The sequence below is a fragment of the Littorina saxatilis genome, linkage group LG8 (genome assembly GCF_037325665.1).
Source record: "Littorina saxatilis isolate snail1 linkage group LG8, US_GU_Lsax_2.0, whole genome shotgun sequence".
NCBI lineage: Eukaryota > Metazoa > Mollusca > Gastropoda > Littorinimorpha > Littorinidae > Littorina > Littorina saxatilis.
In genome coordinates, this window is record NC_090252.1 from 8414553 (window position 1) to 8437513 (window position 22961).

The 22961-nt window shown below is 40.5% G+C and overlaps 2 protein-coding genes across 5 annotated transcripts in view; one reads left to right on the forward strand and one right to left on the reverse strand.

Moving 5' to 3' along the window:
* The window catches only part of LOC138972697 (uncharacterized), a 90196-nt gene extending 85084 nt beyond the window's left edge, over window positions 1–5112 (forward strand). For all 3 annotated transcript variants that reach the window (XM_070345353.1, XM_070345354.1, XM_070345355.1), the window contains 2 exons: window positions 492–605; window positions 1643–5112. In XM_070345353.1, coding sequence (XP_070201454.1) covers window positions 492–605; window positions 1643–1923 — 395 coding nt within the window. In that variant the 3' untranslated portion in view covers window positions 1924–5112. The remainder of the gene's footprint in view (window positions 1–491; window positions 606–1642) is intronic.
* A 7827-nt stretch (window positions 5113–12939) lies between these two features.
* Window positions 12940–21396, reverse strand: LOC138972698 (gamma-secretase subunit PEN-2-like). 2 transcript variants are annotated; one of them, XM_070345356.1, is made up of 4 exons: window positions 21265–21396; window positions 19054–19118; window positions 16193–16297; window positions 12940–13920 (listed from the first exon to the last, which is right to left on the reverse strand). In XM_070345356.1, exons 2-4 carry the CDS (start codon window positions 19112–19114, stop codon window positions 13781–13783), a joined length of 306 nt encoding a protein of 101 aa, XP_070201457.1. In that variant the 5' UTR covers window positions 19115–19118; window positions 21265–21396; the 3' UTR covers window positions 12940–13780. The 2 variants fall into 2 exon arrangements, with proteins under 2 accessions (XP_070201457.1, XP_070201459.1); XM_070345358.1 differs by having other exon boundaries at window positions 19054–19120; window positions 21268–21354.
* Window positions 21397–22961: the final 1565 nt, after the last annotated feature.

Below are 22961 nucleotides of genomic sequence, written 5' to 3' on the forward strand. Positions count from 1 at the left end.
ACTATTGCAACAGTGTGGCCCACGTTGTTCTTGATCCCAATTAAAAACATTGTATTAACCTGCACGTATAGTACATTTGCACGTTCTTCAAAATGTAAGGATGTGAGAACTTCTTCCATCTGTTTATGCTACACGTTTAATAAAGTAACAATTTCTGTGATGAAACGTTCCAAGAACCTTCTGAACATACTGGCTTTATAGCCCGTTCGAAGGCACATAATTTTATGATACGTATAAACATATTTTATTCCAAGAAAGATTATTTAAAGGGTTCATTCATAAAGACATGGGTTTTCTTTAGAATAGTTCAAGCATTGAGACAATCATGGGTTTTCTTGTCATTAAAACATTTTCTGAATAGTTCGAGAATGAAGATATGGATGGGTTTTTGTTAATGGTTAAAGCATGAGGTGGGTTTTCTTTTCAATAAGAAAGATTCTCTGAATTGCTCGAGCACTGAGACATGATTTTCCTTTCCAATGTGTTTTCAGCGGAGAAGGAGGCTAAGGTTCTGACGGGCAAGAGCCTGATGACGTTAGCCAAGGTGGTGAACGAGGGCCTGACGTTAGCCGTGCATCTCGACCTGCCGGAATCCACCATTACTGGTGAGCAGCGTGAATTTTTGACGTTACTAGCTGTTCCCGTTTTTTGATAACTTGTTAAAGAAATTTCCTGGAACTGAATATTTCTTTCTTTTTTTACATTTAGTCAAGTTTTGACTAAATGTTTTAACATAGAGGGGGAATCGAGACGAGGGTCGTGGTGTATGTGTGTGTGTGTGTCTGTCTGTCTGTCTGTCTGTGCGTGTGTGTGTGTAGAGCGATTCAGACTAAACTACTGGACCGATCTTTATGAAATTTGACATGAGAGTTCCTGGTAATGATATCCCCGGACGTTTTTTTCATTTTTTCGATAAATACCTTTGATGACGTCATATCCGGCTTTTTGTAAAAGTTGAGGCGGCACTGTCACACCCTCATTTTTCAATCAAATTGATTGAAATTTTGGCAAAGCAATCTTCGACGAAGGCCGGGGTTTGGTATTGCATTTCAGCTTGGTAGCTTAAAAACTAATGAGTGAGTTTGGTCATTAAAAATCGGAAACTTGTAATTAAAATTATTTTTTATTAAACGATCCAAAAACAATTTCATCTTATTCTGCGTCATTTTCTGATTCCAAAAACATATAAATATGTTTTATTTGAATTAAAAACAAGCTCTGAAAATTAAAAATATAAAAATTATGATCAAAATTAAATTTCCGAAATCGATTTAAAAACAATTTCGTCTTATTCCTTGTCGGTTCCTGATTCCAAAAACATATAGATATGATATGTTTGGATTAAAAACACGCTCAGAAAGTTAAAACGAAGAGAGGTACAGAAAAGCGTGCTATGCAGCACAGCGCAACAACTTCCGCGCTAAACAGGCTCGTTCATTTCACTGCCTTTTGCACGAGCGGCGGACTACGGTCATTGTGAAAAAATGCAGTGCGTTCAGTTTCATTCTGTGAGTTCCACAGCTTGACGAAATGTAGTAATTTCGCCTTACGCGACTTGTTTTGTTGTGTTGTTTGTTTGTTGCGATTGCGTGCTCTCATGCCTGTTTGACCATACCTCTGTTGCCTCTCTACCTTCAAACAGGAATCGGCTTCGACGCGCTGTCCAACGGCCGCAGCATGTCTGACGTGTGTTACAAGATCTTGCTGTACTGGAAGCGGACTCGCAAGGACAAGCGAGACGGTGCTGTGCAGCACCTGCTTGACGCCCTGCGCAACATGGGCAAACATGGCGTGGCTGACGTCATAGAGGAGAGACACCGCGAGAACAGGGAACTCACGTTCGACTGTTTCATGTCGGCTGCTGTGGCTGGGGTCGACTTGTCGTCTGCTGAGGCTGGGATGGACGTGTCGTCTTGTGTGTGATGAGCGAGTCGGTTGGGTTTCCTTCTGAATCTTGCAGAGTACGTGTTTGATTGAGAACTGATACAAGGAACTGACGCTCGATCAATTTTTCCACTTTTTGATGAGCGATGTTAGGATGTTAGCCTGGGCTGCCGTTAGCCTGTGAGATGCAGGATTGGATTCCTTCCAATCTTGCGGAGTGTTGACAAATAGGCACCGCGAAATAACGGAGCAGAGTCTGGGCTGTTTCCTGGCGGCTGCTGTGGTTGGGATAAACTTGTCCACGAATTTGAAGAGGGGAATTTTTGTTTCTGATATTTGCATGAGTCGAGTGTGAGATGACTTCTCCGGGGGCGATATTGAAGCCTGGGTGAATGGCTGAGTGAGGCTGTCCAGTGAAGTCAGTGCAATGAATGGCTTTACAGTGGTGTGTGTGGAAGAGTCAGTGCAATGAATGGCTTTACAGTGGTGTGTGTGGAAGAGTCAGTGCAATGAATGGCTTTACAGTGGTGTGTGTGGAAGAGTCAGTGCAATGAATGGCTTTACAGTGGTGTGTGTGGAAGAGTCAGTGCAATGAATGGCTTTACAGTGGTGTGTGTGGAAGAGTCAGTGCAATGAATGGCTTTACAGTGGTGTGTGTGGAAGAGTCAGTGCAATGAATGGCTGTACAGTGGTGTGTGTGACTGCGGACTTCCTGGCAGCCACTGGTCTGAGGATCTAGCACGGCCACCAACATCGAACGCAGAAGAAGAAGAAGTGGTGTGTGTGGAAGAGTCAGTGCAATGAATGGCTTTACAGTGGTGTGTGTGGAAGAGTCAGTGCAATGAATGGCTTTACAGTGGTGTGTGTGGAAAGGCCTGCATGAACCTACAAGAAGAAGGAAGCATCACAAAGCGACAGATTCCCGTTGACAGTGCTGACTGGCAAAGATTAGTGATTCTGTTGGTCTGGCGCGAGTAAACACTTCCGCCTGCAACTGGCTGCAAATGGAGATGCTTCACAATTATGACGTTTTAACTACGACCCAGGACTTGCCACCTGAATACTTTCAAATGAAAGAGTGTTAAGAATGTTTGAAATAAAAGACTAAATGCAAATCATCACGAAATAAGCGCTACACTTTGATGCTGGTGATGGAAAATGCAAACCAGCCCAGGCAGCGAGAGCCCCAGCACATTATGCAGCTCTCTTGGAGTTGTGCGAGTGACTTTAAAGGCATACTAACGCACTCCCGTGTTTACAAAGTGTAGTTTGCCCACAATCGATGTCAAACGCACCATAAGACCATATAATGACGATACGTCACCATGCGCGGACCATAATACATGCATTACAGCTTGTTCTAGCCTCTGAAAAAGTGAGGATGTCAACAAAGCCGCGGTGTTCTCTCCCTTGCATCAACGTTACATGTGTTGCCAAATCTATAAATAGGACGATCCAGATCAAAATGAAAATTCAAATATCTCAACATTTAAGGGGTCCTAGACCACAATATTTTGCAGGGAACTTAATTTAGTCTGTCTCCAGCTGTTGGTAAAGCAATTAGCGTGTATAGTCATCGAGTACATATGACTTTAAGGAACTGCATTATACAACGTCAGCATTACTGTGCAACCGTGCCTGTCACTTGAAACCACTTCTCTTTACATCACCTTTCTCTCAACTCCTCAGCCCGAAGTCCGTTTGACCAGCTAAAGACATCTTCTCTTTTTGTTTCTCTTCTTGTTTTTTTTGAGGCGATCTTTCATGACAGACTGACTTTGACGCGAATATACCAGCAAAAAACAAAGTGTCCTCCAAGGCATCCGTTCGTAAAAAAAATTTTGGAAGTTGTGTTGCAGGGGAGCATTGTAGTGGTGGGAAAAAAACCAAATAATTAAGATGTATAAACGAAAGCAAAACTAACAGAGACAATGAATCGGCGGCTCGTGGATGATCGCTTTTTTTCTTCATGAAAACTTGATCGTGTTTTGGGTTTTTTTTGGAGGAGGAGGGGGCCTGTAATGAACGGCCACCTGATATTTGCGGTCACCTTTGCAATGACTAATGGGTGACCGGATATGGCAGGTACTACTGTACTGTGATGAAGCATAGCCAGATTGTTGTCCACCCAGATTGTTGTCAGGGACAAACCGAAACATCCGTTTGCACTCTGTTTACACGCCCTTGTGCTGATTCTCTTCAACAGCGGCATGAATTAGACGAGACATCTGCTGGGGGAAAATCACCTTTAAAAGTAAAACGTAAAGAAAACACAACAGGAAGCAGTTTTGGTATTCTTCGTCAATATTTGGTCAGCCTGTCGCTGACTTCTTCAGAATGGTAATGACAACCAAGGAATGACCAACATCTTAAAAAGCATCAGAGACTTTCTGGCTGAAGTCATGGCTTTGGAATCGGCTGGTCTTCAGCCGTGGTTTGGAGTGCTTTGTTGTCTTCGTGTTTTTATGTTCTGATGCATTCTGTGATTATGGGTCTACTGCTGTGTTGTTCACTCTCTTTCTGTGATATTGTGTGTTTGTGTGTGTGTGCGTGTGTGTGTGTGTGTGTGTACTGTGTTGCCTGTAGTGGTATTGCTGCATGTGTTCTTCCCTGGTGTGATATTTTAAAGCCTTCTTAAGCCGGGTCGTGATATAGTGTGTGTGACCTCCCCCCCCCCCCCCCCTCCCCTCTATCTCTCTCTCCGTTTTGGTTTTGGTTTTGACCCTGGTGTGTGCTTTCAATGAGATGCCAATCCCCAGTTGACTGCAATCGTTGTATGACCTGTTAGACAATAGAAGCTGCCTGCATGTATAGATCTATACACTGTGGTAGAGATTCTCATAATGTACTACATGTCCAATAGTACCTGTCATAAAAAAAGGCAACCTTAGGACGAAAACTGACTGTCGCGACATTGTACTGGCCCGTTGTCATCTCATAGCAGAAAGCCTACACCAAACAAACAAAAACAGAGAGACAGACAGACAGACAAATAACTCACTTTTCTTTTTTTTTTAAATTTACTTTTTGTTTTATGATGACAAGAAAAATTGTTTAGTTTCTTCATGGGGTGGTGCCCAGGCCCCTTGCATCAAATAGGCCTTACGTGACTGGTACTGCTGTATGTGTGTTCTTAACTCTTTGATTTTTACTACTGGTCACAATTGTCGAGAATTTATCTCTGTTCTACTTTATTCACGTGACTAGAATAAAAATCCTACAAAAGTCGATGGATAGCCTGACTGTGTGTGCCTTTTGCTGAATGTTGGTGTTCAATTTTTAAACAAAAAATGGAATGTATAAGTAGGCCTATGTCCTTTTTTGCCGACGAGATGTGTCAGTTTTTCTGGGGTGTGACGGAAAGGAGGAGATATTTAAGAGAGAGAAGGGGGGGGGGGGGGGGGGTTGCGGTGCAGTTCAGACTACTTCAAACTATAAAAGTTTATAATGAGTGTTGGCTTTCTTCTTCTTTTTCTTCTTTTTGTGTGTGTATATTAATAGAGACTTTCGTCATTCATTTTTTACACAGATCATGCTAAATGAAATGCTACTGCATCGTTCAGGCAATAACATAAATTCCAAGTCATTGTTCCTTCTTGTGAAGGATTCTTTTGTGTCAGCAAGTGATGTGATGATGTAGTATAGGCTAAGTGTGCATACCTATGCCATGTGTGTGAAGTTCTCAATTCCCCCCCTGATATTCCTATTTGTGTGTATGTGTGTGCATGTGCGTGCATGTGTGTGTGTGTGTGTGTGTGTGTGTGTGTGTGTGTGTGTGTGTTTCCTGCTCTGTTTATATCTCTAAACATATATGTGCTGGCATATCAAATAACTATGCCATAATTCTTCTCTGTGATATTTATTATTTGTTTTTAAACTGAACTGTCTTCAAACTTGAGAACTGTCTTTAATTCACACGACACATTCTCGGCAATCATTTTCTGTTTGTTGATCAAATGTCAATTTGGTGTGAGCGTTTAATTATATGTTTACATGTACCTCCTGTGTCCTTTTTTGCCAGCATAGACATTTCAGTCATGCATGAAGACTGTTCACTGTACAGATCTGTCTGTGTCATGTTTATATGTGTGTCAACAGTATACAGGTGTGTGTGCTTTTTGCAATAGACAGATCCAGCAATATTTGCGAGAAAGAAAAAACAAACATTTACCAGGATTAATGTAATCATCAACCGAGTGCTGTATTATATAAACTTACATTACTGGATATGCATACTGAGTGTTTTATTTATCAGGGATCTTCCGTAACTTCATTTCTCTGTGGTAAATATGCTGAAGTAGCATCAAAGGTGTCGGTAATTTTAGTCATTGACTGTGAAAATGTTTGGCAATTCTGCTGGCATGCCGAAATGGCATTTTGCTGACTACCAAAACATAGCAACGTTCCTGTATTTCCTTTGAGTTACCAAGATGTGCAAAATGAACAAGAATCTGAAAGTTCTGGACACACTTATATGGATTCTTCCATGTCAAACAGTGCGGTGTAGGTATTTTCCATCAAGCTGTCTCTAAGCTATGAAAAATGTGAAAATAATTCCATGTCAAACAGTGCAGAGTCAATATTTTTCATCATGCTATCTCCGAGCTGTGGAAAATATCAAAATAATTCCATGTCAAATATTGCAGTGTCAGTATTTTCCATCATGCTATCTCCGAGCTGAGGAAAATGTAAAAATAATTCCATATCATACAGTGCAGTGTCAGTATTTTCCATAATGCTATCTCCGAGCTGTGGAAAATGTGAAAATAATTCCATATCAAACAGTGCAGTGTCAGTATTTTCCATAATGCTATCTCCGAGCTTTGGGCAATGTCAAAATTATTACATATCATACAGTGCAGTGTCAGTATTTTCCATCAAGCTATCTCCGAGCTGTGGAAAATGTGAAAATAATTCCATGTCAAACAGTGCAGTGTCAGTATTTTCCATCAAGCTATCTCCGAGCTGTGGAAAATGTGAAAATAATTCCATGTCAAACATTGCTGAGTGTCAGTATTTTCCATCAAGCTGTCTCTGAGCTTTGGGCAATGTCAAAATTATTACATATCATACAGTGCAGTGTCAGTATTTTCCATAATGCTATCTCTGAGCTTTGGGCAATGTCAAAATTATTACATATCAAACAGTGCAGTGTCAGTATTTTCCATAATGCTATCTCTGAGCTTTGGGCAATGTCAAAATTATTACATATCAAACAGTGCAGTGTCAGTATTTTCCATAATGCTATCTCTGAGCTTTGGGCAATGTCAAAATTATTACATATCAAACAGTGCAGTGTCAGTATTTTCCATAATGCTATCTCTGAGCTTTGGGCAATGTCAAAATTATTACATATCATACAGTGCAGTGTCAGTATTTTCCATAATGCTATCTCTGAGCTTTGGGCAATGTCAAAATTATTACATATCATACAGTGCAGTGTCAGTATTTTCCATAATGCTGTCTCAATCTGAGCTATGGAAAATGTCAGAGCGCATTCTTACTTTCAGTTACAGTTGTGCGCTCTGGTTTTTTTTCCCCGTATTTGTTTTATTCCTTAATGTCAATGGCATTATTAATCTATTTACTTGACAAACTTTTTCAGCATTCCAATAGAATCTTCTGTGTCTGCGTTTCAGTGGGTGGGTTGGGGATTGTATGGTGTGCAGTGTGGGGTACTGCAGGGGATGTGTTTGTGTTTCAGTGGGTGGGTTGGGGATTGTATGGTGTGCAGTGTGGGGTACTGCAGGGGATGTGTTTCAGTGGGTGGGTTGGGGATTGTATGGTGTGCAGTGTGGGGTACTGCAGGGGATGTGTCTGTGTTTCAGTGGGTGGGGTGGGGATTGTATGGTGTGCAGTGTGGGGTTCTGCAGGGGATGTGTTTGTGTTTCAGTGGGTGGGTTGGGGATTGTATGGTGTGCAGTGTGGGGTACTGCAGGGGATGTGTTTGTGTTTCAGTGGGTGGGTTGGGGATTGTATGGTGTGCAGTGTGGGGTACTGCAGGGGATGTGTTTGTGTTTCAGTGGGTGGGTTGGGGATTGTATGGTGTGAAGTGTGGGGTACTGCAGGGGATGTGTTTGTGTTTCAGTGGGTGGGTTGGGGATTGTATGGTGTGCAGTGTGGGGTACTGCAGGGGATGTGTTTCAGTGGGTGGGTTGGGGATTGTATGGTGTGCAGTGTGGGGTTCTGCAGGGGATGTGTTTCAGTGGGTGGGTTGGGGATTGTATGGTGTGCAGTGTGGGGTACTGCAGGGGATGTGTTTCAGTGGGTGGGTTGGGGATTGTATGGTGTGCAGTGTGGGGTTCTGCAGGGGATGTGTTTCAGTGGGTGGGTTGGGGATTGTATGGTGTGCAGTGTGGGGTACTGCAGGGGATGTGTTTCAGTGGGTGGGTTGGGGATTGTATGGTGTGCAGTGTGGGGTACTGCAGGGGATGTGTTTCAATGGGTGGGTTGGGGATTGTATGGTGTGCAGTGTGGGGTACTGCAGGGGATGTGTCTGTGTTTCAGTGGGTGGGTTGGGGATTGTATGGTGTGCAGTGTGGGGTACTGCAGGGGATGTGTTTCAGTGGGTGGGTTGGGGATTGTATGGTGTGCAGCGTGGGGTACTGCAGGGGATGTGTTTCAGTGGGTGGGTTGGGGATTGTATGGTGTGCAGCGTGGGGTACTGCAGGGGATGTGTTTCAGTGGGTGGGTTGGGGATTGTATGGTGTGCAGTGTGGGGTACTGCAGGGGATGTGTTTCAGTGGGTGGGTTGGGGATTGTATGGTGTGAAGTGTGGGGTACTGCAGGGGATGTGTTTGTGTTTCAGTGGGTGGGTTGGGGATTGTATGGTGTGCAGTGTGGGGTACTGCAGGGGATGTGTTTGTGTTTCAGTGGGTGGGTTGGGGATTGTATGGTGTGCAGTGTGGGGTACTGCAGGGGATGTGTTTCAGTGGGTGGGTTGGGGATTGTATGGTGTGCAGTGTGGGGTTCTGCAGGGGATGTGTCTGTGTTTCAGTGGGTGGGTTGGGGATTGTATGGTGTGCAGAGTGGGGAACTGCAGGGGATGTGTTTGTGTGTGTGTTTTTTTGGGGTGTCCGTTATTAAACCCTAGATCAGTTATTTTAGTTAACTTTGTGTTTTTTGCACAAACAACAGAATACATAAATAGCCAACATAGTTTCATTTTGTTGTTTAGATAGCCTATCATAGACCGTGAGGCTTTAAACAACACCAACAACAACAACAGTTCACTCTTCATACACTACATACTATCTTTTTAAACTGTTCTCATCAAAACAAACAAATGAGACTGAGACTGAGAGTCGGAACACTTTTGCAAACCATTAAATCGCCTTTTCCCTTGCCGCATTAATTGTGAAAAAGTTTGTCATGTGAAACTCGTGCGTGTTGTTGATTTAAAAAAAAATAAAATCATGCTTAAGAATCGATTGTTGTACTGTGTGTGTGTGTGTGTGTGTGTGTGTTGAGTGTGTGTGTGTGTGTATGTGTGTGTGTGAGTGTATGTGTGCGTGTGTGTGTGTCAGTGTGTGTGTGTGTCAGTGTGTGAGTGTGTGTGTGTGGTGTGAGTGTGTGTGGTGTGTGTGTGAGTGTGTGTGTGAGTGTATGTAGGTAGGTGTAGGTGTGTGTCAGTGAACACTCAATAGCGTGAACCAACCTCACGAGTTATCTTTTCCTGAATAGTTCCGTATTATCTCCCATGTTGTACTCAACAGCAAGAAGCAATAGTCTGTGAGTAGCTCAGACACTCACAAGCTATGTCAAATACATGTATGTAATTTTACGGGTATTCCGCTTATAAAAAAACCAACAACAATCTAAGGTAACAACCGCTGTATGTGTTATGTTTTTTTTGTCCCCATTTGTTTTTTAACAAAATCTCCCGGCAGTCAAGAGGTTAATTCAGACTTACACTCTTGTATTTATTGGTATGCACTACCAACAAGAACAGAAATACTCTGAATATTGATTCTTTTTTGTTTCTTTGCAAAAATGCATCATTATAAGACAAATGAATGTATACATTTTTGAAAATTTAAGTTACACTGGCGAGTCCTGGTTTCTCATTAGAAATCAAAATTGACAACACTTTGATGGAAGGGAGAAAACCCTTGCAATTTGCCATTTTGCTGTACAAGTCCTGTACCAGCACCACAGCTATCTGAGAGTAGACCAGTCAGTCGCTTAAATAAAAATAATCGTCCGATCGACAGCTTGTAAAAAAATCCTGGATTGAAGTAAAATAGGTTATCTTCCAGCCCTGCACGCTGTCAGATGAAAGGCAATTTTCAGAGGTTGTAGAGTCAGATTTAAGATCAATCGGAAAGTGTTTCAGATGATGAAAAAATTATGGCGAAATAAGGCCAAAACAAAAAATAGGTGTGGTTAAGGTAACATAGCCCCCCAAAAATAGGGTAGGAAGGTAGGCAATCACTTTTTGATTTTTTTAAACTTTTTTTTCTTATGTGTACAAATTAAACCTACTTGACAGGGAAATAAGTGTGCGACTCGAGCGCTTTCGCTTTCATTGCGTTTTCTGCACTCGTTTTCTTTTTTTTCTTTTTTTTTTCTTTTTTTTTTTGACAAATGTAAAAAAAAGTTATAGGGTCGGCCCCTAAAAATAGGGTAGGTCGGGTTACCGTAACCACACCTATTTTTTTTTTTAGGCCTAATGATTGGTGTATTTGACTGCTCAGTGGAACCTATCTTTAAGTGCACCTGTTCCAAGCCTTTCTTTGCTTTCAGACCTTTTTTTCCACATTTTAATTTGCATGAAACCTGTGTACATTTCCTTCCATTTTAAGACTGAGACTCTCCCTTTTCAGGCCTCATTTTCTCAAATTTAGGGGTGGCCCTTTCTTTCTTTCTTTCTTTATTTGGTGTTTAATGTCGTTTTCAACCACGAAGGTTATATCGCGACGGGGAAAGGGGGGAGATGGGATAGAGCCACTTGTCAATTGTTTCTTGTTCACAAAAGCACTAATCAAAAATTTGCTCCAGGGGCTTGCAACGTAGTACAATGTATTAATTACTTTACTGGGAGAATGCAAGTTTCCAGTACAAAGGACTTAACATTTCTTACATACTGCTTGACTAAAATCTTTACAAACATTGACTATATTCTATACAAGAAACACTTAACAAGGGTAAAAGGAGAAACAGAATCCGTTAGTCGCCTCTTACGACATGCTGGGGAGCATCGGGTAAATTCTTCCCCCTAACCCGCGGGGGGTAGGGGTGGCCCTAAAGAGAGAGGTCCCACTGTACTTTACAACTCATCATTCATGTGTGGGACTAAAAAATTAATGTCATGAAACCTGAAGAGGTTTAAGGGGGAGGATTTGTATAATTAGGCACACAAAAAAAAATAGGTGTGGTTACGGTAACATAGCCAAAAAAAATAGGGTAGGAAGGTAGGCAATCATTTTTTTTTTTTTAACTTTTTTTTCTAATGTGTACAAATTAAACCTACTTGACAGGGAAATAAGTGTGCGACTCGGGCGCTTTCGCTTTCATTGCGTTTTCTGCACTCGTTTTCTTGGTTTTTTTTGTTTTTTTTGGACAAATGTAATAAAAAGTTATAGGGTCGGCCCCTAAAAATAGGGTAGGTCGGGTTACCGTAACCACACCTATTTTTTTTTTAGGCCTTAACAACCAAAAAAACGTCACCACAGACATTACGAATCCGGATTTCCGGCATATACCGGAAGAATACCACCCATGTCATCATTGATGATTTGCAGAAACTGGACAACTTATTGCAGATCACTTCTTGCTGAATATATCAGTATTTGACTATAGAGACTAAAGTATTGATGTACATTAATCATGCTTACCCGGGAGAGTGCATGACATAACTTTGGTCTTTGTCCGAAACCCTCTCATTTTCAGGTGTTTAGGTTAGTTTCAGATGCTTTGCATTAGTTTCAGATTAATTCATTTTTACATTTAGTCAAGTTTTGACTAAATGTTTTAACGTAGAGGGGGAATCGAGACGAGGGTCGTGGTGTATGTGCGTGCGTGCGTGTGTGTGTGTGTGTGTGTGTGTGTGTCTGTGTGTGTGTGTGTGTGTAGAGCGATTCAGACTAAACTACTGGACCGATCTTTATGAAATTTGACATGAGAGTTCCTGGGTATGAAATCCCCAGTCATTTTTTTCATTTTTTGGATAAATGTCTTATGACGTCATATCCGGCTTTTCGTGAAAGTTGAGGCGGCACTGTCACGCTCTCATTTTTCAACCAAATTGGTTGAAATTTTGGTCAAGTAATCTCCGACGAAGCCCGGACTTCGGTATTGCATTTCAGCTTGGTGGCTTAAAAATTAATTAATGACTTTGGTCATTAAAAATCTGAAAATTGTAAAAAAAAATAAAAATTTATAAAACGATCCAAATTTACGTTCATCTTATTCTCCATCATTTTCTGATTCCAAAAACATATATATATGTTATATTTGGATTAAAAACAAGCTCTGAAAATTAAATATATAAAAATTATTATCAAAATTAAATTGTCGAAATCAATTTAAAAACACTTTCATCTTATTCCTTGTCGGTTCCTGATTCCAAAAACATATAGATATGATATGTTTGGATTAAAAACACGCTCAGAAAGTTAAAACAAAGAGAGGTACAGAAAAGCGTGCTATCCTTCTTAGCGCAACTACTACCCCGCTCTTCTTGTCAATTTCACTGCCTTTGCCATGAGCGGTGGACTGACGATGCTACGAGTATACGGTCTTGCTGAAAAATGGCATTGCGTTCAGTTTCATTCTGTGAGTTCGACAGGTACTTGACTAAATGTTGTATTTTCGCCTTACGCGACTTGTTTTGGTTTCCGATTTTCCCCGTAGGTATTTTTGGTTTGCACTGTTCTCATGTCTTTCTTCTTCATAATATGCATCACCAGGTGGGAAACAAACCACACACCCACACAACATTCAAATTGATCAAGTGCCACCTGCTCTACAACTGCTGGAATCATGTCTCCTTCACAAAGCTATGTTAAAAAGTAAGCACAGTCCTGAATTCACATAAAAGAAAAACAAAATATGAACCATCATTCAGATTTATTAAGTTTCTCAATCAAAGATCAATCATTCATACTCAGAACATACGTTAACACTCTATATGCACATTCACATTTCATTTCAATTCTCAATTCTTGTTCACAGAAATGTCAAGTAGACAGTACTCTTTTTTTTCTGAACCCCTCTCTCTCTCTCTCTGTAAAATGAAGTTGTCAGTCAGTCAGTCAGACAGTCAGTAAGTCAGTCTCCCTCTCTCTCTTTTTCTCACACACACACACACACACAGACACACACACTCTCTCTCTCTTTCTCTCACTAGCTCTCACACTCCTTCATAAGGGGCTATGGCCTATTGAATAAATTATCTGTGTCTGCGTCTACTCTCTCTCAGTGGAGTAAGTCAAAATAGTATGGATGAATGTAACCATCATAGACGTGGAATTGGACCTCCATTCACCAAAGGACATATCAGACTTTCGTCAATGTTGTAAAATCATCACATTACATTAAACTAGTCTTGGAAACTGTTTTCTTCAAAAGACACCCCCCCCCCCTCCCCCCTCCCCCCCCTTTCTTCCCTATTTAGTTTTTTTCATACAGTAAATACATAACAATATACAGGAAAACACTGAATGCTGTTTCACAATATAATTGTATGACTAAAAGGAAGTTTGATAGTTTGAGTGTGTGTGTGTGCGTCTGTGTGTATGTGCGTTTGCACGTGCGGGAGTCTTATGTGTGCACATGTGCATGTTATACATTTATGTGTGCCCGAGACAGCAATGGAACGAAACATCAAACTCTAAGCAACAACTCCGTTAAAAACAAACAAACTAAAGACACCAAGGAGCAGACAGTGCGGTGGCTAGGCGTATCCTTTAGGAATGACGAAGGAAATGGAATCACCGGCGGCTCCCCACGACGCTCTCTTCAGCTGGAAGATGGTGACCCATGCCACCACCCCCCCCACCCATACCACCGTGCCAATCATAGACCGAATGACATCTGAAACAAACAGGTTAAAAAAATATTGCATGACTAAAACATCACAGGTTTAAACATTACAATGTAGTGCCCAGTAGTATACATTTGAAACTATTTGCTCATTTCTCAGGTAAGAAATGTGTTTGTCTTTTCATAATAATTGCCATTCTGATTACATCGCTCAACGGCTATTGCCAGTATATCTCTCTGACCGGACGCGAAACTCCTGCGCGAATCTATCAAAACAAGTTATCTCCCATATGTTGTTTGCGAGCCGTGTTCGCGAGACGAAAATCATTGCAGATTGGCCGACTTCGACAGTGATCTCCGTTCTGTTCTTCACAGTTATGATAAAGACATCGTTCTTAGGTCAAAACAAGTCGAAATTTTGGGACTGCTGCCGGAAGGAGACCGTAATATATGGTTGCCTCACTACATAAACAATCGTCTGCTTCAGCGAACGCCGAAACCAAACGGTTGATTATCACATGACACTTTTGCCATATTTAGAGTTGTTTGCACAGTAAATACAGCCGCGAAAAAATAGCTCCCTTGAAACTGTCTTACAAATCAATTCCTTTGTAATTTAAAAATTACACAACACCATGAAAAATCATTATCGACGATCACGAATCTGCTTATATCCATAACATATTACAAAAAGCTCTAAAAATGTAAAAAAAATCGGTTTTCTTGCCAGACAAGGAAACTCAAGGCATCCTGTCAGGGAGAGAATGAGCCGAACTCATTTTGACCTGAGGTCAGGATGAATAATAGCATGATCCAACACGAAAACCATTTGCTTTATAGACACTCTATTCGTCATGTATGTCCCATTTGAGTGTACCCCCCCCCCTCCCCCACCCCCCCCCAAATAGAAGACTCCAAACTTGATCACCATGCAACCTGACATATCAATTAATTCAGTTATTCCATCCTAAGAATATCCCAGAAAAACACTTGCCCCACCCCACCCCCCTTCCCACCATCATCACCAACATTATACTCAACACGCTTCAAATGTTGAGAGAAAAAAAGAAAATATCAACACAAAATAAACCATAACTCGGGTCATGTCGGGAGATAATCATTTTTTCATTTTCATTTTCATTACTTTAGTTTATTCACACCCTAGAAGTGTGCAAAGTGTCAAAGCTTTAGCTTCAAAAACATGCATCCAAGTTAATTATTATTATTATATTATATGAAGTCTTATATCGCGCGCGTATCTTCAGACTCGGACTCAAGGCGCAGGGATCTATTTATGCCGTGTGAGATGGAATTTTTTACACAATACATCAAGCATTCACATCGACCAGCAGATCGCAGCCATTTCGGCGCATATCCTACTTTTCACGGCCTATTATTCCAAGTCACACGGGTATTTTGGTGGACATTTTTTATCTATGCCTATACAATTTTGCCAGGAAAGACCCTTTTGTCAATCGTGGGATCTTTAACGTGCACACCCCAATGTAGTGTACACGAAGGGACCTCGGTTTTTCGTCTCATCCGAACTAACCTCAACGTTAAGTTTTTTGTCTGCGGATGGCCGGCCTGAGATACTCGGGGGAGTCAAAAAGTACACGTAAAGTTCTACACTGTACGTGTCACGTTTGCTCCTTTCTGATGGAACTTTTTTTCTTTGTTTGGTGTTTTACGTCGTTTTCAACCGTTCAACTGAGGTTATATCGCCACGGAGGGAAGGGGGGAGCTGGGATAGAGCCACTTGTCAATTGTTTCTTGTTCACAAAAGCACTAATCAAAAATTTGGTCCAAGGGCTTGCAACGTAGTACAATGTATTACCTTACTGGGAGAATGCAAGTTTCCAGTACATAAAGGACTTAACATTTCTTACATACTGCTTGACTAAAATCTTTACAAAAATTTACTATATTCTATACAAGAAACACTTAACAAGGGTAAAAAGAGAAACAGAATCCGTTAGTCGCCTCTTACGACATGCTGGGGAGCATCGGGTAAATTGTTCCCCCTAAACCGCGGGGGGTTCTGATGGAACTGGCAGGAAACATCCATACAGGCATACTCAGGTTTGTGCACAAATAGCCAGGAGTCACTGCAGTTGTTTTTTTTATACTTGTTTAAGATTTGTGAAAAACAACACATAGCATAAAGGGATTGCCTTAGGGCTTAACTGGAAATGTCCTGTACTTTTACAGTTTGAAATCAGAAAAATATGCAAAACATCATGCTCACAAAGAATGTTCACTGAATGTGCTCATAATCAATTATAAAAATAGTCAAGAGATAACATTAAAAATCACATCTTACATGACCGGATCATCTTCTGCTCTGCATAAGCTGGTTTTCGAAACGCTTCGTTGAAGAACCAGCAGGCATTGACGAACCACAAGAATGGAAGAAAAACAAAACCACCTGGAACAGAAAATGTTGGGAAAGTTAAAAAAAAACCAAGAAATTCCTCCGAGGTAGGAAAAACACCCCCGTCCTTACCATTCTCACTGCCACCAACTGAGAAGGTTATTTCCCTTTGACCATTAATATGTCCCTCTATAAGTCCTTGTAGAATCTTAATCCACCAATAACTCCCTAACCGTGTGTTTGACTGGTCCCAATTTTTGTAAGGACCGTCTCAGGAATGTATAGAACCTGTTCACCAAGTTTGGTGACGATCGGTCCGTTCATTCTTGAGATCTATATGCGAACACAAACAAACAAACAAACACATCGACCGAATCCTATACACACCCCCATACCGGGGGTGTAATAATCTAATCAAATAACAGCAAACACACAGTCATGCAAACAAACACACATAAAAGCGCTCACACAAAAACATACATTTATCAACCTAGACAAAAATCAATTAGTGTTTTTGGCACAGCTGTGATTTGTCTTATTCCTTATTTTCTCTTTTTTTTTGTTGGTAAAGTAAAACAAGTCGCGTAAGGCGAAAATACAATATTTAGTCAAGTTGCTGTCGAACTCACAGAATGAAACTGAACGCAATGCAACGCAGCAAGACCGTATACTCGTAGTCCACCGCTCACGGCATAGGCAGTGAAATTGACAAGAAGAGCGGGGTAGTAGTTGCGCTAAGAAGGATAGCACGCTTTTCTGTACCTCTCTTTGTTTTAACTTTCTGAGCGTGTTTTTAATCCAAACATATCATATCTATATGTTTTTGGAATCAGGAACCGACAAGCAAAAAGATAAAAGTGTTTTTAAATTGATTTGGACAATTTAATTTTGATAATAATTTTTATATATTTAATTTTCAGAGCTTGTTTTTAATCCGAATATAACATATTTATATGTTTTTGGAATCAGCAAATGATGGAAAATAAGATAAACGTAAATTTGGATCGTTTTATAAATTTTTATGTTTTTTTACAATTTTCAGATTTTTAATGACCAAAGTCATTAATTAATTTTTAAGCCACCAAGCTGAAATGCAATACCGAAGTCCGGGCTTCGTCGAAGATTACTTGACCAAAATTTGAACCAATTTGGTTGAAAAATGAGGGCGTGACAGTGCCGCCTCAACTTTCACGAAAAGCCGGATATGACGTCATCAAAGACATTTAACAAAAAAATGAGAAAAACGTATGGGGATTTCATACCCAGGAACTCTCATGTCAAATTTCATAAAGATCGGTCCAGTAGTTTAGTCTGAATCGCTCTACACACACACACAGACAGACACACACACACACACACACACACACACACATACACCACGACCCTCGTCTCGATTCCCCCCTCTACGTTAAAATATTTAGTCAAAACTTGACTAAATATAAAAAGAGCAAACATCCAAATAGATTTACTCTCCGTCTCATTTACACAAGCACATATATATGTGACCCGTTCTCACAAAAGGGGGCCTAAGTCGGAATTTGGATATTTGGAGTTATGCATATCACTGGAAACTGCATTTAATAAGCTTTAATTTGATACCAAAAAGAAGTTTGTGTGAAAAAAATTGCGGAAGTTATTAAGTTACAACCGGACCATGTTCAAGGACGCCATTTTGAGAAAATCGTGATTTTTTCCTTCCCTAATTATAGTGTTGTGAGCGAATTTGTGTCTTTGAAGACATAATTAACACATTTAAATAATAAAACTCAACAAAATATTTCGGAATATGAAAGATTAGGGCATAAAGAGGTCAGAAATGCAAAAAAATGAAAATCACCAAAGTAGGCCCTCACTGCCTTTCCCAGCCGATAGCTCGGAACGGCTCGCTGCGACTTAGGCCCCCGTTTGTGAGAACGGGTCACATATCATCAACCAAGACAAGAATTTAATTTAATTGTTTATAAATGCTCATGTGATAAGTTGATCTTAGTAGTGTTCTTGTGCTCAATTATGCTGTATGATCGTGTGTTTGTGTTATTAGAAATGGGATGTGGTGCCAACAGACAAATTTCCATGTTTATGTAAAATGAAAATGGACATTAAATTTTGTTTATCTTATCTTTATTCATTGGGGTTTATACCTATCTAAAATGTTATATGTTATATGAAGTATTATATCGCGCGCGTATTTCCAGACTCGGACTCAAGGCGCAGAGATCTATTTATGCCGTGTGAGATGGAATTTTTTACACAATACATCACGCATTCACATCGACCAGCAGATCGCAGACATTTTGGCGCATATCCTACTTTTCACAGTATATTATTCCAAGTCACACGGGTATTTTGGTGGACATTTTTTATCTATGCCTATACAATTTTGCCAGGAAAGACCCTTTTGTCAATTGTGGGATCTTTAACGTGCACACCCCTATGTAGTGTACACAAAGGGACCTCGGTTTTTCGTCTCATCCGAAAGACTAGCACTTGAACCCACCACCTAGGTTAGGAAAGGGGGGAGAAAATTGCTAACGCCCTGACCCAGGGTTGAACTCGCAACCTCTCGCTTCCGAGCGCAAGTGCGTTACCACTCGGCCACCCAGTCCTCAAATCCAGTATTTTGGACACCAAATGTGTCTAAAAGTCTTTATTTTTTCTTCTTAAAGTTCTTTTCTTTTAAATCCAAATAAAACACACACACACACACACACACACACACACACACACACACACACACACACACACACACACACACACACACAATTACACACATGATCAAACACTGACAAAAATCAATGACGAAAACCTACCAATCCAGTATTTGCGGCACAGCTGTAATTTGTCTTCATCTTTGACTTTTGCCAAATCCATCTTCCTGAAAGCAAGCAGATAAGTGATCATCAACAGTGACTTACATTTCCCAATGATAGCAATTCATTTACAATGATTTAATCATTCATGTTTTGCTCTGTAGAATTGTGCTATTTTACATACATGTATGAATATTAATTATTATCAACAAGAAACCTGCAAAGTTTAAGTACAGTGATTGTTGGGCAATTAACTACAAATAAACTCCGTCGTTCCATTCGCAGACTTGCATAAGCTGCATTACTTCTACCTGACAAAGTGACAGTAACACTCCACTTCAAGAGTGTTTTTTTGTTTTTCATTTTTTTGTTATTAACTTTCTAATTTTATTCTGAATGTCATTCTTAATATCAAAGTTCAGTTGGATAGCGTTGAATGGGTTTCTGAGAATTATTTTTGAAAGCAGAAATGATATTATGAGTTATTTCTAATATGCTGACTGTTAGCAAATGATAACAGACATGTCGAGAAAAAAGATATCAAGCATGAGCCTTTTAGGCGAATGCTGATATCGTTTGTGAGACATGTCTGTTATCATTTGCTAACAGTCAGCATATTAGAAATAACGGTTTTATTACCGTAATTCGAACAAAATAAATTTCGAAGCGACCCCGCGAATTCGACAGAACAGCCGCAATGGGAACTTGAGCGTTCCTACCTGATTATGCCTGTCAGTCAAAGAATTCTCGTGACCTAGGTCAGCCAATCAGAGTAACACACCTGACGTGATGAATATTCACAGGTCAAATGCGTTTGACACACAACAATCTCACAAGTTAAACCACTGATGTTGAACATGTGCGTTTCGGTTGCTTAGCTTTTTCTTGTTGAACGGAGAGCGACATATTTAGAACTGACTCCAGACGGATGGGAAATGACGTAAAGATATACATTTGACATAAAGCGAGTAAGCAATTTCACTTGATTTTTCCGAACTTAGATAATTTAGATTTCAAGTGAGCGGGTCGGCATTGTGCACACTCAGATGATGGGCGGTGCCTTGCTGTTCCGTAAAGCACCCACCGACAAAAATCGCTTTTCGGTATTTTTTAGATAAAGAGAGTATTATCTGACAGCATTTGAAGTGTCATTCTTCAGAAAAAATCACGCTGATATTGTTGATTTAAGTTTTTACTTTGTCTTGTTAATTTTTAGCTTGATAAACAAAAAGGGTCCCTGCCTGAACGTTATAACATTTAAAGGGTCACCTAGAATCCGTCCTGATTGGTCAAAAAGCCATATGGGGCACTGAATTGGTAATAAATATAATATACACCATCCCTCCTGGGTTTTTCACTTGTTGCCATGTAAGGTTGTTTGATTCCATACTCCATGTGTATGTGTGTGTATGTGTGTGTATGTGTGTGTGTGTATGTAATGTGTGTGTGTGTGTGTGTGTGTGTGTATGTGTGTGTGTGTGTGTATGTAATGTGTGTGTGTGTGTGTGTGTATGTAATGTGTGTGTGTGTGTATGTGTGTGTGTGTGTGTGTGTGAATAGGTAAGGGATTAGGAGGAATTTTGTACGTCCATGAAACGTAACCTTTTATTAGCATTTAAAACACTCCTCACCAGAGCTGATAAATCTGTGAGAAGATCAGCTCCAGTTAGACTTGGAGAGAGGGCGGGGGAGAGAGAAAGAGAGAGACAAAGACAATTCTTTATTTAACGATGATAATAGAATAATCCGTGATTTGCTTTTTTACATCTGGCCCTGGGACTGTCCAGAAGAGAGAGAGAGAGAGAGAGAGAGAGAGAGAGAGAGAGAGAGAGAGAGAGAGAGAGAGAGAGAGAAGAGAGAGAGAGAAGAGAGAGAGAGAAGAGAGAGAGAGAAGAGAGAGAGAGAAGAGAGAGAGAGAGAGAGAGGAGAGAGAGAAAGGAGAGAGAGAAGAGAGAGAGAGAGAGAGAGAGAGAGAGAAAAAAAAAATTCGTTATGACAATAACATTTCTGTATTTAATGAGGGTAATACTAATAGAATAAGCAGTGGTTTGAGAGAGAGTGAGCGAGAGAGAGAGAGAGAGAGAGAGAGAGGGGCAGAGACCCACAGAGAGACTAGAGTAGAGAGAGACTCAGAGAGAGAGACGTACTCTTTCATGTCTAGTAAAGAAAGGGGCTTCTGGTGACTGGTATAGATGTACGATGTCAACCTACCTGGTGAATTTAGACGCTATGCAGAATTTTCATTCACTAGTCGGAGTGAAAGACTGGTGTTGTTGATGACTGGTGGACTCTCTTCCTGTTTCACACGGCTAGTCTCCCTTTACCTAGAAAAAAATATTTTAATGCAGGACTTTTTTTGTACTTGATAGTTTTTTAGATTTATTATACTCCAATAAGGTCTTGTTTACCCTTTCTTAAAGTTCTTTGGTAGGGTTAATATATTTCAGAAAAAATGGAATTTATTACCCGTCTGCCATTAGTCTGAAGCCGGAAACGTGGATGTGGTCGAGAGGATAAAACATCCTAACCGTGAGAAAATCGTCAGTCGGCTCATAGATGTGTATTGACGGGATCGCCAACTCGTTGCGCGCGCTCACCAAGTAGCGGAAAGCGGAAAAGACGATTTTGACAGTAACTTTACTTCCGGTGCAGTCTTTCAACACATGGAGAAGAAGGAGAATTTCGAAGGGGAGGTGGAGTTTGTGGCTGAGGTATGTGAAAAGCAAACAAAGCAATACAAAAAGATCATTGCTGATGATTGAAATGAGTCATGTGAATCAACAATAAAGATTGATTGTGGACGGCACGTCATTATTTTTGTTTTTAACACTTGAAACGCGAGAGCATCTGACACTGGTAAATCCGAAGCTGTGCACTCAAGCTGATCAGCAGATCGTTTTTCTGCAGAATTCTCGCTCACATCGGCCACTATTTTAGCTCAGCGAACCGACAAATTTGCAACAGAACAATTTCTGAGTGTTAGAAATTCGGCTGTAGATTTATAGATACCCTTTCTATTCCATGGTTGTTGTTTTTTCAGGGGGAAAGTACCGACATCTCAATCGCTGAAAAGATGACAGCATCACCACAAAAGAAACTCCAAGAATTGCCAAAAGTAAGTAAAAATATTGACAGATCTATGTAAAAGACTATGAAAATTTAGAACTGGAACAACAGATATTCAAGAAATAACCGATAAGTGATATATTATAACTGAACCATTGATAGGTCTATGATGCATGGAAGTTAAAAATGGTGCAGGAACTGAAGTCAGATCAACACATCAAAAAGATCAGTGCAATATATTTGTTTTCTCTCCCCTCTTGCATAATTCTGTTTTGATATAGTCTATATGCTTGATGTCTTCTGTTGTTTTTAAATTCATTGTCACTTCTAAATTGCATGCTTTATTGCAGAACGCTTGTTCTTTCTGCCTTTCAACTGCCTTTCACCGGAGCTCAGAGAGCTTGTCGACCTATTCTCCACCAAATCGTTCAACTTCAAACGTCTATCAACTGCCATTAATAGCTATCATCCAGCTATTTGTATGGACAGTTAGACTTATTTCTCTAGAAATTTAGTTTTACTAAGGGTTTATTGTTCTGCTTTTTTTCAGACATTCCGTCCCGCACCAGAATTGCCAGAGGTTGTTGCAACTACAACTTTGAAGAACTGTGTCGTGATGTACAGCAGCTTCCCGAGTCATGGTGCCTCGCGAAGAACGAGGGGAACCAGGTGGTTAAGGTTGTTGTGCTGGAGCCTGGAGGCCAGCTTGGTTAAGGTTTGACTTTGAGTCAGCATTTTCAGTGATTTTTCTACGCAGCCGATGGTGTTTGGATTTAAAGTGTAAAGGAAAAAGTCCCTCCTGAAGCAGCGTGCTGCAGTTTAGACTGGCTTGGCGACAGTGT

Bases quoted from the DNA above. Each gene is read 5' to 3' on its own strand.
- LOC138972698 (XM_070345356.1), bottom strand. From the start codon at position 19,114: ATGGATTTGGCAAAAGTCAAAGATGAAGACAAATTACAGCTGTGCCGC. The intron at 16,298-19,053 runs GTAGGTTTTCGT...TTTCTGTTCCAG, and splicing joins GTGCCGCAAATACTGGATTG to GTGGTTTTGTTTTTCTTCCA. The intron at 13,921-16,192 runs GTAAGATGTGAT...TGTTTGTTTCAG, and splicing joins GCAGAAGATGATCCGGTCAT to ATGTCATTCGGTCTATGATT.